Genomic DNA, 19446 nt, shown 5'->3' with positions numbered 1-19446 from the left:
CAGACTACTGCATTCCTTGTCTGTAAATGACATTTACAGTATAATAAAAACTCCAGGCAAAACATGCTGCCAGACTCTCCATGGTAGTCCTGCTTCTTGAGGATTTCCTTAGCCAACTGCACAACATTTCCGGCTTAACACCCCAGAACAGTGCAGGCTGACCAAGTTTGAGGAATACTAGAATTTAGGCAATCCAAAGGCTTCTTAATACACCAGTGCACCACTGGGGCAGACAGCATGGTGGTGCTGTTGTCTCACTGCCCTGGGTTCATTTCCTGTAGTGTTTTCTGCATGGAGTTTGCATGTTCTCCTCAGGTTTACAAAGGTTTCCTCCAGATGCCTCAGTTTCCTCCCACTGCACATTCCAGTGACATACTGGTAGGTTAACTTGCTTCTGGGCAAACTGGCCCTGATGTGAGTATGTGTGTGCTTGTGTGTGTTCCCTGCGATGTACTGGTGTCCCAATACAGGGTCTACTCTGCCTAGTCCCCACTGCTTGCTGGGACAGTCTCCAGCTGCTCTGCACTCCTGTATTGGATAAAGCAGGTAGAAAATGTATGAATGGAGCAGCTTTGTCACTGACACACTCCATACTGTGACAAAATAAACCAAGCAGGAAAGGAAGCAGATGTATACACATCTGTATTGGGCTGCATCGCTAGTCTCATAACGTAGGTAGGGCCTCACGCAGAAGCTTGCCTTGAGAGGTCTGTCGAAAACCTCACTAGATCCTCTGTGTTTTGTATCTTCATACAGAATTGACCAGATTTCTGCAGTGCACTTCACTGACAAAACAGGAGAATTGGAGTTACATATTATATAACATTCCTCTCCTGTACAGAGTTCAAAAGCTGGATTTAGTATAAACAAGAGCAGTAGCTTTCCATGGGGTAGGGTTTCACAAATATGTCTAATTGCTAAGGCATGATAAATACTAAGATACAGTATAGCTGTATGTTTGTTGAGAAAGAAAATAAGGGTTTAGAAACAATCGATCAGATCACCTGAAGTGGACTCCTGCACTCTTTTTAGTGTCACCAAGGAATACAATTCATGTCATCCACAAGTTACAAACAACAGTAATGATGGCAATGAGAATTGCATCGATATTTAGAACAGCACTCAGCTTCTGGTACCTAAATTATAGGGAGGGGCAGGAATGAGACAAATAAGATTTACTTGTTCTTCTTCAGCAAGATCATTCTGACTGGGAAAGAGGAGGACATCTGTATCCGAGCTTCAAACATGCCAACATCTGACCATGGCAGACAAGGTCAGCCTTATATGACATGCAGGACCTGTAGGCTATAACACACCATAGCATGAAGGGAGAGATCTCATAGTACTAACAGGAAACAAGTTAAAGACCAGCTTTCCAGTTATGGTTGAACTTTCAAATAAAAACATCTAAGACAAAAAATTCAAAGCAACTAGACTTGCCGTTCATTAAAATATTCTCATGACTGCTTGAATTGAAATTCTGCCCCATCCCAACTATCTCACGCCCAGAATGAAATATCATTACTTGCATCTCAGTTTCCTGCTTAGGTTCATTGGGGATTAATGTATTGTGAAATGTTTACAAATATGGGAAGCACACTATTTAAAATTGTGACCGAGAGCCATAGCACAGGTAACTTGAATTGGACAGACACTATGATCCTGAAATGCTCTGCCCAACACAACAGCCCACATAGCCTGTTACATATACAGTATGTTTGCTCCAAAATGACCAACCTTTCTTCTCTTCACTCGTAATCATTCTACTGTCACTCAATTCTAAACAAAGATCACAAATTGTGTCCTTGTAATTCTTCAGGTGTGAGTGAAGAATGCTCTGCGGCCAAAACGTTGTGTTTTTTATTTCTTCTCTTTTCAGCATGGAATAAACCTATTACTTGTTCCTTTGCAGCCTACGCATGCTGACGCAGCTACCAACCTGGGTGTATTTGGCCTAACGGCCGTTACCAGGATAATCTCCAGTTCCCCTGCGACTCTGAAGTGGTTGAGGTGGTTAGAAAATGGATAAATGGATGAATCAATACTGGTAAGTTTGAAGGAAAATGAATTTCTGTAAAATGAGAGTTCTTACTTTTATGGGAACTAATTAATGATGCAAGGCCTAATCCCCTTCTGTGTGATGTCAGTTGTGGAAGCTTGAGGTGACAATGCTAACAGAACCCAGAGTGGGGAATCAGAAAGCACACAGGAATGTGAACCATTGTAGAGTGTTTAATGAGTAGGACAGCAGCCGTGACAATTAAAGACTTGGCGACATGGAAAAGTACAGTGTCGAACCTTTGCTCAGGAGTGGGTGGCTACCATTCTCCTCCCTGCAAGGGGTCAGAGCAGGCTGGCCAGAGCAGAAGATCTCTGGTTATACATTCTTCAGCTAGGTAAAACAGTCACTGCCACTTGTTTCTTCTCAACTTCCTGCTGTGTCATTTTAGGGGACTTGTCACGTCAGTGGCAAATAGGACAACTCTCAGGCTCCAGGGCCAGTTATCCTCCATGGTACCTACTCCAGCTTTGCTTCCATTAATTTACCGTTTTCTTTTTCTACCTTGTATAAGTCAATTTAATTTCAAATGCAGAGGTTCACAATGGGTTTTAGAAAATGAAGAGTGAATTTAACTTGGGAGCAAAAAATACAATTTTGTAACTTTTTTAAAAGCCACCCAAGGGTCTGGCCATTGGGTATAGAGTTTCAAATAGTTCTCTCCCTCTATCCTGACAACTATATTGTTTCCACTGATCCATTCTCTCCACACACCACACTAGTTTGTACTGTACCTCCGTGTGTACTGCTCCACACCCAGGTTTGTACTATACCCCAAATCTGTATCGTATCACACCCGCAGTAGGTGCTGTACCCCCAGTTTGTATTGTACCGTTACTCTGTTCTGCACCACACCCTGGGCTGTGCTGTAGTCCAGAATATACAGTACTGAACCATGCCCCATTCTGTAGAGTACCTCAGAATATACTGTACCAGACCCCAGTCTATTTTATCCCAAATTGTAATCTAGATTTCAATATTGTATGTTGGATTTTAATCTTTTGACCAACTGATCACAAAGTGAGAGTAAACAGTTTTATATCAAAGCAGCTGTGTTCTTCCAGTGGTCTCCCCAGGGCTGTATGCTATCCCAACTCCTGTACATTATTCACACAGACAGCTGTAGAAGCCCTTTTGAGGACAGACACATCATTAGATTTGCTGATGACGTTCTCAGTGTCCTCTAAATTGCAGACACTGATCAAGATCAGGAGCCTGTAGCGGATTATTTTTTTGAATGACATAACAACTCCTTCCTTGATCTAAATGCAGAAAACCAAAGATATGATATTTGATTATGGAAAGCATAAGGCAATTGCAAAACCAACAGTTAATGAGGAGTAAGAAATTGAAATTGTTATTAGTTACAAATATCCTGGCTTAACTGTTGATTACAAGCTAACCTTTGAGGAAAACAGAGATGCGATACTGTATGTAAGAGGAGCCAACAGCGCTTGTTCTTCTTGAGAAAACTCTGCTCTTTTAATGTTTGTACTACAATGACCTTATTCTGTAAAACTTTTATTAATTCTGTTCTAGCATTCATTGCAGGAACCTGGTTTAGCAACCTGAATACACACAATTAAACAGACTGAACAGGATAGTGCAGGTAGCCAACCACGTTATTGGTGGCATCCATTTATACCAAACAATAGTGCAGAAGGCCAATAATTATTGACTATCAATTCCACCCCTTGCACAGTGAATCTGAGCTCCTTCATCAGGTTGTCGATTTAGACTATGCAGATTTAACAGCAATTCTGCCAAGTTATCCTTTATTGCCATGGCTATTAAGCTGTTTAAGTTGGACAACTGCTTGTATATTTAACTTAATTTTTTCAATATGCATGTACAGTATCTATCTCATACACCAATTACCTAATTTCTTAATTTTTGTTTGCACTATTCCCAACCTATACTATATTGTGCCCAGCTCTCTGTCCATTACTACCTGTAGTGTATTTTTTTAGAATAAATAATAATTCAAGAATGTATACAATTACTACAAAGAATACACCTCATAAAATATTAAAATTATACAAATTACTAACTACAACTAACTATATATCTTTAGCTGTAGTGTATACCCTATACCCTACGTTCCATTTCACTCCCACTAAATTGAACTCCAGTTTGTGCTACTGTCATAACACCTCACTCAAAGTATGTCTTGGTAGTTACAAAACTAGACCCAGATCAGCTGGAGATCCCTTATGGTGAGAGAGACAAGCTCCAACACTCTGTGCCATTTCTGTGCCAGAAATGTGAAATTCACCAAAAAATTAAGCATTCATAATAATCTGTAGGTTACAAGGAGATCCCAGAATTTCTCTTTCCCCCTTGCAATGTCTACAATAAAACATATGACATCACTGGTGACATCATCATGGTAGGAGAACAGTAAATCGCTTATTTAAACAATTCTTTAAACTGTAATCAGTTCTGTAAAATAGTAAAGAATTCTGAACCTGCCCCAAACTTGACCAAACAAGATTAGATAACTAGATCAAGGATGCATGCCGTCTGGATACCGGAGGCTGTAAACGCTTGCCTTTTGGGTTCAAGGTCACTCTTTGCCGGAGACAGTGCATGTTCACGTGTGAAACAACCTGTCCACACCTGCCGTACTCCAGCCTCAGCGGTTCAGTGGAGGTGGGCTGGATCATGGTCACGCCAGGTGGAGGCAGCTGCAGGATTGCAGGACCGGAGACCGGCTGAGCTTTACGACAACCTGCTGCTGCTCATCTAACCTCTCATGTGTGCTATATGCATTATGTGCTTTTACTACAGTATCTTATGGGCACTCTAAATATCATCATACTGCAAACCATTCATCCATTTTCTACCTGCTTCATTCAATTCAGGGTCTTGAGGGTAACAGAGTCTATCCCAGCAAGTAATGGGCACAGGGCGGGGTACACCCTGAACAGGACACCAGTCCATCGCGGGGCATACACAGACACAGGCACCCACACAAGCCAGGACAATTTTTTACCGGAAGCCAATTAACCTACCAGTGTGTCTTTGGACAGGAATCCATGGGAAAACGGGGAGAACATGCAAACTCCACACAGAAAAAACCCCAGGTCTAAAACTGAACCTAGGGCCTACGAGGCAGCAATGCTAGCCACTGTGCCACTGTGACGCCCATATACTCCAGTCATTTTCTCACAATGAAATTAAGACCAATCAGCAGACTTCTAGATGATACTGTATGGCACAAACAATTAAAATACTGTAATGCTGACTTAGGATTCTCTGAATAGGAACAGCACTAGATTTCTATGAAGTCATGCGCATTTTGTCATCTGTGTTGCTATTCTCTTAGTATTTTAAAATTCCTGGAGGCGTTAATTAATTATTTAATTAAATTAAAAATGTAAGGCATGAATAGAAGCTGTCAATCTGTAATCCTCTATCATGGTAGTGTGGCAGCTAATGCTGCTGCTTTATAACTCTTGGACTTGTGGATTTGATTCTGGCTAGGGTCACTTTTCTTGTGGAGTTTGCAAGTTCTCCTCCTGTTTTTTTTTATAAATGTCAAAACTATTTTACATTTTACACCAACAGCACATTGTTGGTGTCCGTTGTGCTTCTGTGAAATCTCCAAGGATTAATTTGCTGATGGTGGAAGCTGCCACACCTTTTTTTGCCCCCATTATACTTTAAGAAGTAAGACAATTGAGACAAATCCTGACAGCAGCTGTTATTAAAAAAAGGTTTACATTCCCGTTACTGTTCCAGCATGTCTTCAGCAAGCAGCTCTCTGCAACTTCTGTACTGCAGCACCCTGCAGAAGACACAGAGCAAGGCGGGGCAGTGTTTCTCTGATGTGTGATTTGCTGTGTCTGACATTACTGTTCATTGCATTCCTCAACACATCCTTTGGTAAACATGAATGAGTTTGCAGCCTGCTTCCCTTTTCTGTGTCTGTTACGCTGATGGGACAGAGGTGGGTGTGCTCAGAAGCAGCCAGTAGCTGTTAAAAAGCTTTCCGCCTTGTAGGCGGGATGGGAGTCCCAGCCCGTGATTGGCCGACTGCTCCTGACACTCCCCATTGCTGTTTGTTAAAAAACAGAAGAGCAATCCAAAATGAGGGGGCAGATCTGGCAGACCCTGCATCTTCGGGACCTGAAATCATGTTCACAGCTGGAACCTGGAACCCAGCCTGAAGCGTGTTTGAAATTGAAGCCCATCTGCTGCAGGTGCCAAGCGAGTGAGCCACACTGTTCAAAACACTCAGCTTTGGCATCGTGGTAACCTTTAAATAGCAAGCAGTGATACAGTATGACTCCTTGCTCTCCTCCTCAGACGGCTCCAGATCTGAACTCATGTGCTTTCTTCTTACATTGCCCGGCATTTTCCTGAAATGCAAAGTCCGTACCACAGACAATAGCAACAGTTTGCACGCTGTGCATCAATGACTGGGGTGAAATTAAAAACTGCCCCCGTTCTGTGCACACACAGTTACAACTTGAGATACACCAATACTCATGTATATTCCAGCTGGCGAAAAGCCAGATTTGTACTAGCTACTGTATGTAGAAGGACATCTCTTTTTCATTTGATAAGACTGTAAAGAGCTAACAGCTTGCTCTTTCTCTTTATACAAATCCTGAGACAGTCATGACAAAGTCAAGACGACTCCCTTCGAAACACTATGCTACTGTAGTTCCCCCAGACCCTGCCTTCTTTCCTCCCCTTTCCACCCCATTACCCTGATTGTGCCAGGCTGCATGTCATCTGTTGGGGTCCCCCAGTTTCATTTCAAGAAAAGACTAGTTTGAACAGAGGGTAGAAAAATCACAGTCCATAGGTTCATGAAATAATCTGCCTAAAAAATAACAGAGTATGTGCCAACAGGCTCAGTTAGGACTACACAGATCAATTATCTCGAAACCAAAGGTCAATGCAGAGCTGTGCGCAGAGTGTTCCCTGACAATATAAACAAATTCATGAATCCTGTTGGAAGAGAGCAGTGACCTACAGAAGAAACAGGGTGGAATGAATGCTGTCCTTCTGTCTGGAACCACTTTTTACTAAAGGAAGAAGACAAACTAAAAGAAACCACTAGGAAAATAAAACACAGTGATGGAATAGTACAGTACAGTACAGTTTTCATCTGGGAAGTAAATCCAGTCCCTGCTACCAGAGCAAAACTGGTTTAAAGGCTATTTGGACTTTCCTCATGAAGTTCCCACAGAATTCCTGGGTCCCTGAGCCCGTATCAGTGATACCCTTCATACCCCAGGCCCGAGATCCAGTTTCACCTTCTGGCACTGTGGAACGCTGCAGCTGCTGTCGGGCGGGGGATCTCCTGGAATCTTCTCTCAGCACATTCCTCTCCAGCTGGCCAGCTACGGATCCACACCACAAAAGCAGGGAATCTTGGATTTCACTGAGAACTTGAAGCACCTAAAAATAAAACGGAAAGGGACACCGCGTTTATCGAAAGACACCATATTCTGAGTGCAATAGTAAGCGAGCTGAGCTCTTTACACGGACTAGGTGGTGACCAATGCATCAGCAACTAGTTACAACACCATCTTGGATTTATGTCCCATTTGATGATCTGAACACAAAGTAGTTCAAAACACACTCAGGGCGACAAGTCAGGGTCAGTGGCAGAGCCAGTGCCTGAACTTGGAATCTCCCAGTATCAAGACTGCTGTTGTGACCACAGAGGTATATTAACAAGGTGGGGTTCCTTACAGAACAGGAACAAGGATTTAAAGTCACATGTAGAAAACCTGCCCATAGGCTCTGCAGACACTGGTGCCGAAACTCCGAAGCAATGTCTGTATCTGATGGACACAATTTGACTGACTCTTGATATCAGACTGAAACAAGTGGGGATAATTTGAGGTTAAAATGAATACAGAAGGGGCAGCATGGTGGCTCTCCTGCAACCCTGTACTTAAAAGGAGAGGAGTGATTTTTGAGACTGGCATCCTGGCACTATAGAGATGTTTCGGGGCTCAGAATGATCAAACTATGACACAAGTACATTCTGAACTACAGTTGGGTATACTTTATATCTGATCTTGTCTCTCACTGGGTTTGAAAAAACCAGGCTAACACCACCATACCACACCAAGGACCTACGACTATGTGGCCATGCTGAAAGATATTAAATGTTAAGTTCTCATCGTGTTTCACAGATTCAGGCAGGCAGCAGTAGGAATTTAAGTTGTAAAGGCCTTTTTAGTCAGCTGATCCCACCACCCACCAGTAGTATAATACATCCATCCATTTTCTAACCACTTGGTCCAGTATAGGGCACGGGAGAGCTGGAGCCTATGCTGGCAAGAAATGGGTGCAAGGCAGGGTACACACTGTATAGGACACCAGCCCAGCAGAAGGCACTCACAGATAGAAATACCAACACACCAGGGACAGTTTTCCCAGAAGCCAAGTAACATAACAGTATGTCTGTGGACTGCAGGAGGAAACCAGAGCACCTGCAGGAAACCCACATGAACACGGGGAGAACATACAATCTCCACTCAGATAGCACCCCAGGTCCAGAACTGAACCAGGGGCCTCAGTAATGCTAACCATTGCGCCACTGTGCTATCTGGTGTTTTACATTTATGTTTAAAAATACTGTTTGTATCTATCAGACATAAAGTAAGTGTTTAAGCAGCTAAATACCACTAGGTGTCAGGACAGATAATTCAGGAGCACTTACAATACATCAATTTGTATCCAGTTTTTAGTTTATGCATTGTGACACTCAAATTTCTATTTCTGATAAACTTTCATGTTCATATTCCAGTATATCATTTTAGATCTCTCCAACTCATCAAAGTTCCTGTAATTAGCTTGTTGTCTTTGGCTTCACATTTAAATTTACTGACATTTACTGACTACCTGACAGGCAGACCACAGTCTGTGAGACTTCAGAACTGTGTGTCTGAACAGGTAATAAGTAACACAGGGGCTCCTCAGGGGACGGTTCTTTCTCCGTTCCTCTTCACCCTCTATACCTCGGACTTTAAATACAACTCAAAGTCATGCCACCTGCAGAAGTTCTCAGATGACTCTGCAATTGTGGGATGTATCAAGGGTGGGCAGGAGGAAGAGTACAGAGGACTGGTGAGCAGCTTTGTGGAGTGGTGTGGGGAGAACCACCTCCAATTGAATGTAGCAAAGACTAAGGAGTTGGTGATAGACTTCAGGAGGAAGAGGGTCCAACCTACTCCTGTCTACATCCATGGGAGTGGCATGGAGATGGTGGACTCGTACAAGTACCTGGGAGTGCACATCGACGATAGACTGGAATGGTCTAAGAACATCGAGGCCATTTACAAGAAGGGTCAGAGCCGACTTTACTTCTTGAGGTGGCTCAGATCCTTCAATGTGTGTAGTAAAATGCTACATCTGTTCTATCAGTCGGTGGTGCAAGCGCTATTTTCTACGCGGTGGTATGCTGGGGCTCTGGGATTAGAGCAGTGGATTCTAACAGGCTGAATAAGCTCATCAGGAGAGCAAGCTCTGTCTGGCCTGGACCCCCTGGAGGTAGTGGCTGAGAGGAGAATGGTGTCCAAACTAGAGGCCATCATGGACAACGTCTCCCATCCTATGACAGGCTTGTAGAAATAAAGAGCACGTTCAGCAGTAGACTGATCCATCCATGCTGCGACAGGGAGCGCTACAGGGGGTCATTCTTGCCTTCTGCCATAAGACTGTACAACGCATCCACCTTGCGTCTGGGCAGAGGCAACATTGACAGTGACCTGTTTCTGGACTGAGCAGTAAACTGATACATCTGTTCTTTTTCTTTTCTCATTTTAAAACTGTTTTTGTGCAATATATGCCAGGGACCTGTGCAATACATTTATAATTTATTTATAGTCATATTGTGCAATATGACTTTCTGTTCTGGTTTGTTCTGTTCTTTGTGTGTTCTGGACTGCGAGTAACTCTTCTACTGATTGTATTGTATGTTTTATATTACTATTATTGTATCATTCATTACACTGTGTCTGTGTTGTCTGTGCTAAGCTGCTGTTGCACTGCAATTTCCCTCACGGGATCAATAAAGTAACTATCTACCTAAATGGCCCAAGACAGTTGAAACTCACGCTTTTTTTTTTTCAAAATTAGGAAACATTCGGAAAGTTGCAATCTCATACATATATTCCAGGATGCAAGTTTAAGCAGGTTAAGCCAGTTACATTTGTAACATTGAGTGTTATTTCCTAAAAAATATTTCAAACTTAACATGAAAGAAAATGTCTTATTTTCTCATTATCAGTACACACATATTATAGTTCAGGTGGGTAGCTGCGTCAGCATGCGTAGGCTGCAAAGGAACAAGTAATAGGTTTATTCCATGCTGAAAAAAAAGAAGAAAGAGAACACAACGTTTCGGCCGTGGAGCCTTCTTCAGGTGTGAGAGAGACAGGGCAGTAGGCAAAGGTAAAGTAGCGGGAGAACAAAGGCTGGGAGGGAGGAGGAGTGAGAGGCGGGAGCAGGGGACAGAAAGAGAGGCCAATCAAGAGGTGTGAAGTCAGAATGGGTGCAGAGAGGTGTGAAATGAAACTTCCAATGAATGGAGAAAATTTAAAAGAACAGTAATCTGTCGTTAAGGGAAGGGAGAATGTGTGATCCTAACTGCAGAATAATTTTAGTTTCGGTGGTCTTTCTGATGTATGAGTTCGGAAAACCGTCTTTGAGAACACAGACGGAGAGATTAGTGTGGTCGTGGCCGTCAGAGGTGAAATGAGAAACAATGGGCTTGGAGAGATCTTTAATCTTCACAGCCCTGACGTGTTCTCTGAAGCGGTCTCCGAGTCTCAGACAACACAGACAACACAGACACACATATTATGTTCAATATAATGTATTAGTATTTGGTTTTCAACTTGTGCTATTGTTTCCTTAAGCAAGGCACTTCACTCGAGACTGCTTCAGTAAAACGTCCAGCTATATAAATGGGTCTGAATGTAAATTGCTTTGGATAAAAGCCTCAGGTAATATAATAATGGAATGTGGTGATGCCGTATGAGTACAGGGGAGGAATCGATCTGTTTGTGTTCAAAGTAGTGTGTCCAGACCAGTCCAGTTTGACTTGGCTGGACATGGCCAGACATCACAAACAGAAGGACACTGTGGCCGCTGCAGGCTCAGCTGCTATGTGCCCGACCTTTGTATCAATATATGGTGGAGCCAACTCTTGCCCACACTTTCAGATTCTAACACTGACCCGATAGCATACAGCTGTATTGTAAACCCTAAATATTAAGGCATGCTTTCATTTTTTTATCAGTAGCTCAAGGCATCTGCACTGAAAGGTACAGTATAATCTTCAGGAATAATCCTGACCCTTAGCCCAAAATCCTTACAAAAACGGAGATTCCAAAAGTATGAATGTGAGCCTAACTTGCAGGACTAATATTGTTTTGCTCTGTTTAGTTCTGTTTTTGTTTGTTTTCCATGTTATACAAAGTGTGTTCCCACCAGCTAAGATAACACTAAAAACAGATTAGAGTAGTAGTGCTAAGCGAGTTGATTCGTTACTTTTATCCACCCCTGGGTCTCCTCGTGTTTACCTGCACCTAACATTGCATTTGCCAATAAAAAGTTAGCAGTATACTGGGTTTAGTGAATTTTGAAGGGGGGTTGTGTATTGTATATTGTATTAAAATGCATGGCGTCTTTTTATTGTAAATGTAATGAAATGCTATGTCATTGCAACTCACTTTAGATTTTCTCCCATTTAGTTTACAGTTTACTATAGTGTTTACACTTGATTTGAGATTAGAGAACGATTGGGATACTAGATAAATTATTCAATACAGAACACAGTCATCAGTCTTATTTATTCTGAATCGATTACTAAAATGAATTTTGTATTAGTACGAATTAACGTTGTTATTAACAGCAAATGGGATTATATTCCAACCACAGCACAAATGTTCCACGTTATTAACGTTAATTTACATTAATATATGACACTTCATTACAACAACGTTATGTTCATAATCATAATTATGTCATGAATCTTTAAAGTGTGGGGAAAATACAGTCCTTTTAAATGAAAAGAGTGAGTTAATGTATAAACCAGAATCAAAGTGTGGCGTTTTAATCAAGAGTAAAACGAGACATGCGTGTGGAACACACTTTGTAGGTGATGTTTTCGGAGGGCATGAAACGATGTAGCACTGTTTCTATGGAGATTAAATAAAGTTCCGGACGCTGATTGCTTGTTGGTGTACAAAAACAGCAACAACTGGGGTTAAGTATTTTTGTGAATTTATAAAGTATAACAGAAAAGCTTTTAAAAATATGAACAATGCTTAAGTACACTGTATTGTTTTATTATTGCTGTCGTAAAAGTGAAATTTGAGAACATTATGATTTTATCTGCCTGTATGGGTCGGGTCGACGGTTTAATGCCGTTAACCTCTTGATCGTTTTATTAAACTGGCGATTGTAGTTGTTACTGAAGCTCGGATTCTCAAGCTCCGTGCCGCTCCGACAGCTTGTGACTCTCCTCAGCAGCCCGGGTCTGCGCGATGGACACGGAGTACCTGAAGAGGTCCGTGGGGAAGTGCCTGGTGGAGGGGCTGGCCGAGGTGGCGGAGCTCCGACCCATGGACCCCATCGAGTACCTCGCTCACTGGATCTATAAATACAAGGAGAACCTGGACTACCAGGAAATGGTACGGTCTTGCCATGACCTGCTTGTGTCTGTTTTATTTTTTACAGCAGAGTACTGTTCGATCTGGCCATGACTGATATGACTCTTTTAATAACTAATAATATGATGTCATTGATCTTGATAACAGTCGTCTAGTGTGACTCATACAATATTTGATATATTTATTAAATATTCCCTTTTTGTTTTATCACCTGTAATATCTATTTTACATTTTTCTTATGCTTTTTCGTGATATGTGTTTATATTCCTATATTCTGACTAAAGATGTAAAGTAGCTTTTAGTTAATCTTAAAAGCTTGTGCACTGTACCTGTTCAATTAACTAAACACCTGAAGGCTCCACGGCCGAAACGTTGTGTTTTCTTTCTTCTTTTTTTCAGCATGGAATAAACCTATTACTTGTTCCAGTTAACTAAACTACATGCAAAACATGAGCTACCTGATGTGTAGAAGGTGTTTTGGGTCACCTTTCATAAAACCTTCAGATACTTTATTTTAAATTTCAGCGCAGAAACTAGTTATCTCAGTCAGCCGCTTCCTGTTCTTTCAGTTCTGCGGCAGTCAGGTACCCGGTGGGGTAGATTTAAAAGTACTATACTGCTCCCCAGCTAGGCCGCATTTATATGATTATTTATTATTATATTATTTATATGATCAAGCCCATATCGGAAACAGAGTAGGCTAATAATGATGATTGCCACTTTGAGTTAGTATTTTTTCGCCATGAAAATCGGTTACCAAGTTCTGCAGTTTAGGTGGCGTTCACTCAGTTTCCAGTAGGGGGCGATCGAAGTGCACTGCGCTGTGGCTGACAAAACATCTCACTGTTAAATGTGATATCCCATCAATAATTAGTTTGTATAGCTTCGTTCGATGGGGATGTCAGAATAATGTATGCATGTCGTTGTTCTTTGTCATTTTAAATTCTAAACGTAAAAAAACGACATATACAAAATGTTGCAACCTATTAAAACGTTTGACATCAGCTGGCTGAGGCTAATGGCGTCATCACAGTCCAGACTCCTGTTGCTTTCCTGACGGTGTTTCGCGGATCTCTCCCCAGGTGTTATTAAAATTAATTGTTCGTGTTTGTTATTTCTTAATAACATGCTATTATGATAAATGAGTAACCTTCCGGAGGAAGCCATACAGTTTGAGCCTGTTAGGCTATTAGTATGTGATATTCTGCAGAAGTCGCCGGTTAAGAAGTCGTATCTGGTTCACTCCGATGTTCTGTACTAATAGTGGCCTGGTCAAGTCTCAGAAAACTGTCCTGCCTTCATGAAAATGAGCACTCGGACAGCTGTCAAATTAAAATTATACTGGCAAGCAAAATGACTGATAAAAACGTAATACTACTTTCCCTATTAACACGGAAACATTGACATTTTGTTAACTATCAATATGTGAAGTAATTTATTTAAATGCCATATTTACAGGCATTCAAAAAAATATTTGGTTCAGAATGATGCACAGGAACTAGGGTGTTTCGATGCTAGGGGCTTTACAGCAGGAATTAGTAATTTCATTCCTTCAGGGCCAGAATTATGCAAGTACTTTTTAATTAGCCACTGCTTAAAGAAGAAAAAAATGTAATTTAAAACATTAGTTCAATTAAATAATTAAGATCACAGATGGAATTAAAACCATAATGTTGTGGAAACCCCAGGGCTGGATTTGCCCTTCTCTGCTCCACAGAAATATACAAAAGAGTTTAACAAGAGTGAAGAGGCGTCCTCTTCCCAGGAACTGTTTGTGCGCAAAAACAGCATTCTCACATTTCTCACTAAGAAACTCTGGAACTTTTACCCTGCGTGATATTGTTTATCATGAACTTTCACGAAGCTCTGCAGTTGTAAACAAGCAGCCTTGACACAGTGAAGATAGAACTGCAGTACAATACCCAACACAAAATGGAGTAAACCTAAGCACACCCTGGCCCTGTGCGTCCTGCGGATGGTCAGGCAGTAGGTCTCTACATGTACTGGAAGACCCATGGTAAAATCTGACAAGGGCTTGTAGGGAAATAAAGGCACCCTCTTGATAACGGCTTGTGTTTGGCAGAGGAAAATACAGCAGCTGCAGCTGGAGCAGGAGTTGCAGCGGGCCAGGGCTGAGGCCGCACTCCTGGAGAGGATGAAAGAGGAGGAGGACAAGATCCGCCAAGCGGAGCGAGAGTTAGTGAAGGTAGGTGTACTGAAAGGCAGGCTCTTCCGTTTGCTAGACGGAAAAGATAATCACCTCTCCTCGTGTTCACTCGTTGCACAATGTGCAACATTAGCATTGATCTTATCATGCAGTCTTTGATTTTCAAAGTACTTCAGTCGATTTTTTAGTTTGTTTCATAATGACTGATGGAAAAGTAGCTGTGTAGCCTTACAATAGCTGTTAATTTGCAAAAAAGAAGCTCCTCATTGCTTGTTACCTGTCATCTACATTGTTTTAAATCAACAAATTCTTAGCAAAGCTGCAATTGAAATTGTCCTGTTTCTGAAAAAGGTTTGAAATTTCAGTATTGGTACTTTCCCCATGTTGTTTAAAGCAAATCTGAATTTGGTAGCAGTTAAAGTGCTTATTCCCTTTGTCTGTGAAAGTTGTGACTTAAAGGAAGACAGATGTTTGTTTTATCTGAAGGGTCTTTCTGTGTGCGTCACAAAATAATCCAAGGTTCAGAATTAGAACTTTGTATCACTGAAATGCAAATAAAAGTGTCCTTGTGACAGGAAAGTGTTTTGTTTTCTGGGAAAAGCTTTTGTTTACATTTTAATTTAGGACTGAATAAAACATATGCAATTGAAGTTCATTCAGCAAATGAGCCAAATGAGGGAGGCAAAAACTGTCCATTCTTAAACCAAATAATCTTTATTGTCACTTTGAGGCAGGAATTATCCTGTAAATAATGGCACCCATTTATGTTCAAGTAGGTAGCATGCTTATACTGCAAAGGAACAAGTAAAAGGTTTATTCTATGCTGAAAAGAGAAGAAAGGCAACACAACGTCCACATCCGAAGGTTTCATGGCCGAAACCTTGTTACCATTCTTCTCTTTTCAGCATGGAATAAAACTTTCACATGTCCCATTTATGTTCTGTGTGTCTCCATCTCAGAACCAGGAGGAAGGATGCCAGTGAATCAATTGATTTACCCTTTTTAAAAATAAAGTGTTAAATTACTGTTTTTAAATTAACAGTGCTCCTTTTTTTAGGACGCTGAACCTGTCTTACCCCCAGATAAGACATTAGCATCACTCTCAGATAAATATGGAGCTCCTAATCTTCCGTCTGTGGAGGAAAGAGATGAGAGCATTGCTGAACAAGGGGTATGTACTGCATTCTTTATAGTGTGTCTTCTTCCACTGAACGCCTGCACACCCTACTCAGTAGCAACCATTCTTGTTTCTTTTTGTAGCCCATTTATTTATGTGCTTGGCTACCTGCAAAAGATAAAGACATCTTTATGATGTTAAAGATAATGGCATGCTGATGCACTATGTGTCACACAAGCCTGTGGTAGATAATAGCAAGATAAATACTCATCTCTAGCATTCAGTACAAACAAGTGGTATTTTAATGCTGACTTACAGGGTTTTTAATCTTATAGATACAGTATGTGCACAGGGTGTTCAAGAATTACGAGCTAAGAGATTTTTTTAAAAAAATCTTTTAAAATACCTAAAAATAATCTTCTTATATCAGTTACTCTTTATATCAGATAATTCATAGGAAATATACGTTCATAACATTTATATATCTTTCGGTCCCTAAAAGCATCATTAAACATCTTGCTTCAGTATTTGATCAACCTTTTTTATTAGCTTTCATATTTTTGCACACCTTAAATGGAAAACGTGCAGTTATGAAAAAACACAGACTTTAAGCAAAGCTGTAACTCAGAAGATATTTTTTAAGAAAAACATGTGGTTCATATAAAGCACTGGTGATATTTATTTACCAAGTAAGTGTTTACTAGTGTCATTGGAAGAGGATGATCTGCAGGTGCAGATCTGGAGAATTCAGTACTTGTTTTAATCAATTATTTAATACCTCATCAGGACATTAAATAATAAAAAATCTAAAAACTAAAAACTCTAGTTTTCCTTTTCCCTTTCTGTTCATGGATAATCGCAGCCACGGTACCCCCATTCTCTCCTCCCTGCTCAGTTATCTATCATTTGTTTTATAAACAACACTCTTCTGGATTTGCTCCCTCAATGCTTCACATAATGCAATGGCTACCATTGTCCGTTTCCTGCTCGCATTTAAATTAGAGCAGATAGCTTCAAGATCAGCTAGCCGTTTTCATACCGTTCCGTAAGTACAAGCAGAACAGCTGTGTAACTCAGTTTGGGATTTATACTCTCAGGTGTCTGAAAGTGCCACAGTGGATTCCACTCAGTCCATTCAGGCAGAGCCAGTAGAGCCAGAGAGTGAGGCTGTCAAAACAGAGAACTCCTCTGAGGCAGAGGGGCACTCCGAAATGGCACAGGGAACACCTGGAGAAGTGACCTCTGAGGACCACACTGAAGAAAAGGTAACAGTTCAAAATCTATAATGCTTTAACAAGATGCTTGTCTTTATGTGTGATCCCGACTCAGAGTATGAGCATTACTCTGGAATGCTAAAGATCTCTAAATGTTTTTTTAATCTACTTTGTTTAATCAACATGTCAACTATTTATCAGGCAGGAAATAAATCTGATTCTGCTGAACCTACTCAACCTGTTGAAGCTGCATCTGCAGCAGAGTCTGAGAGCCAGCCTTTGGAAACGGAGGAATCTCCCTCCTCTGATCTGAACGACCCTGCCGAAACAGCACAAAACAAGGTTTCTGAGGATTTGGGTGAAAAGGAGGTGACAGCAATGCTACACCACTGAATAGTGCTCTAGAAATAACTGCTTGGGCTTGGCAATTTCTGGGCTTGTGCAAAAATCTGATCCAATGGCGCTTGGTAGTACTGGCTTGACTTATCTAAAAGTGGACCATTCAGTTATTTCCGTAGATGATCTTTGCATAGCACCCATTTTGTCCTACCTGCTGATCTGTTTCTTGTACTGCATTAATCTGGGTCTGGTGCCCCAGTGCTTTGCATGATGCCATCTCTTTTCTCACTGCTGTCAATTAAAACGCAAGGAACTGCAGGTGAGACTCAGCTTGTTATTTCCAGCATTAGATGCAGCAAACCCAGTCCCATGCAGCCCACTGAGGCAGAACCAGCAGAGAATAGAAACTTGAAAAGTAAGGCACTGTAAGAACAGAGGACATAAACTGACTAAACCAGCTGACTCAACTGGTAAAATGCGACCACTTAAAATCTATAAGTAAAACAACATTGTGCTGAAGCTCAACTTTGTGTCTGCCATGACTCAAAATATAATTGTTGCCTGGATTAACTTGCAGCTTTTTATGGGGGAGGTTCTTAAGGCTGGATGGTTAGAGAGTATTTTCCCATTGAATTTAAGGACACGTTATTACTCTGTTACTGTGAAGTAGTCACTTCTGAACAGATATACAGTTGATCCCCCTCTATATAGAAGATAGGCTGAGGTTAATCCCTTCTAAATTTAAATCCTTTAAGCTTCTGGCAGTGGAAGAGTGTTCTGAGCCCCCGAAACTGTAGGCTCTGAGCTACAAGGACAGTGGTTTTGTTGCATTTTCACATTTTCTATATGCGGCATTTAAAAGTAAATGTTTATGTTACAATAGCTTTGTAGCACAAATGAGCAGTTCCAGTCCTCAAAGATCACATGTTCTCTGTTTTGTGTTCTAACTTGGTTCTATATTACTAAATTAAACCTAGCCAAGCTAATTGTATGGATAAGAAATTAAATCAGCTCTTTTTAAAGTCTAACCTGGTGACTAAGAAGTCTTGTAGAAATATTGGGATTTCAGTCCTCTAGCACTGGTACTCCCCACCCTTGTTCTATAACATCTGTGTTTTTTTATAGTTCCAAGTTGACACTTTCCATCAGATAGTTTTGTCCAGCCAAAGACCTCTCCTGCTTCTCAAGACCATAAGAAATTGTGCTGTAAAACTATTACATTTATTTTTTTTATCTTTTAGGAGGAAGTTGAAGATGGACAAAAATAAAGAATAAAGCATTGCCGTATTGATGCAATCTCCAATATCTTCATTGTCTTCATATTTAGTAATCTTTAGATCTCCATGATACCACAAAAGATTAAACATACATGTACAGCAAATAATGACCCACTTTTCCTATATTTCTTTGTGTCACATTATGCTTGTTTGTGAAAATATCTGCAGTAATTTAAAAGATTAAAAATTGCGAATCAAGTTTTATTTTAGGTATGTTCTTTTCCAAGCTATACTTTTGATTTGCTGTCATTTAAAAAAGTGAGATGGCAATGTTCTTTCAGGGTTACCTCAAGAAAATCAGTGGAATCATGCTTGTAGCTGTCATGGTTGGAAAAACCTTGTGTTTGATTATTTCTTCTTCACTACTGTTCAGGGCAACACAGGTAGTACATTAAAGATTGTAATACATTGTTTAAAGTAATATGTTTATGTGTGTATATAAGTACACACATACAGTACATGTAGGAAATTCACTCCCATAATTACAAAGTACACTTACTTATCTGTTTGTTCTGAACCTTACAAGCCATGGCCTAGGACTTGCACCAGTGTGCTATTATAGCAGATGGTTACCAAAGGACTGTAACCTCTAAATGTCAAGATTCTCTGGAATAGACTAGCTGT

At 40.8% G+C, this 19446-nt stretch overlaps 1 protein-coding gene across 7 annotated transcripts; it reads left to right on the top strand.

Annotated features, from left to right (window-relative positions):
• The first annotated feature begins 12198 nt into the window (after positions 1–12198).
• On the top strand, positions 12199–18932 carry dydc2 (DPY30 domain containing 2). 7 transcript variants are annotated; one of them, XR_001478444.2, is made up of 8 exons: positions 12199–12301; positions 12569–12729; positions 14792–14914; positions 15933–16046; positions 17090–17257; positions 17408–17548; positions 17890–17960; positions 18787–18932. XR_001478444.2 is itself a non-coding variant. In XM_015347674.2 (7 exons), exons 2-7 carry the CDS (start codon positions 12583–12585, stop codon positions 18811–18813), a joined length of 720 nt encoding a protein of 239 aa, XP_015203160.1. In that variant the 5' UTR covers positions 12199–12301; positions 12569–12582; the 3' UTR covers positions 18814–18932. The 7 variants fall into 7 exon arrangements, 5 of the variants coding, with proteins under 5 accessions (XP_015203160.1, XP_015203157.1, XP_015203161.1 ...); XM_015347674.2 differs by lacking the exon at positions 17890–17960; XM_015347671.2 differs by lacking the exon at positions 17890–17960 and having other exon boundaries at positions 17408–17575.
• Positions 18933–19446: the final 514 nt, after the last annotated feature.

The sequence above is a fragment of the Lepisosteus oculatus genome, chromosome 4, assembly GCF_040954835.1.
Source record: "Lepisosteus oculatus isolate fLepOcu1 chromosome 4, fLepOcu1.hap2, whole genome shotgun sequence".
In the NCBI taxonomy this organism is placed as follows: Eukaryota; Metazoa; Chordata; class Actinopteri; order Semionotiformes; family Lepisosteidae; genus Lepisosteus; species Lepisosteus oculatus.
The sequence above is the reverse complement of the archived record's forward strand: the minus strand, read 5'-3'. Positions and strand labels throughout refer to the sequence as shown.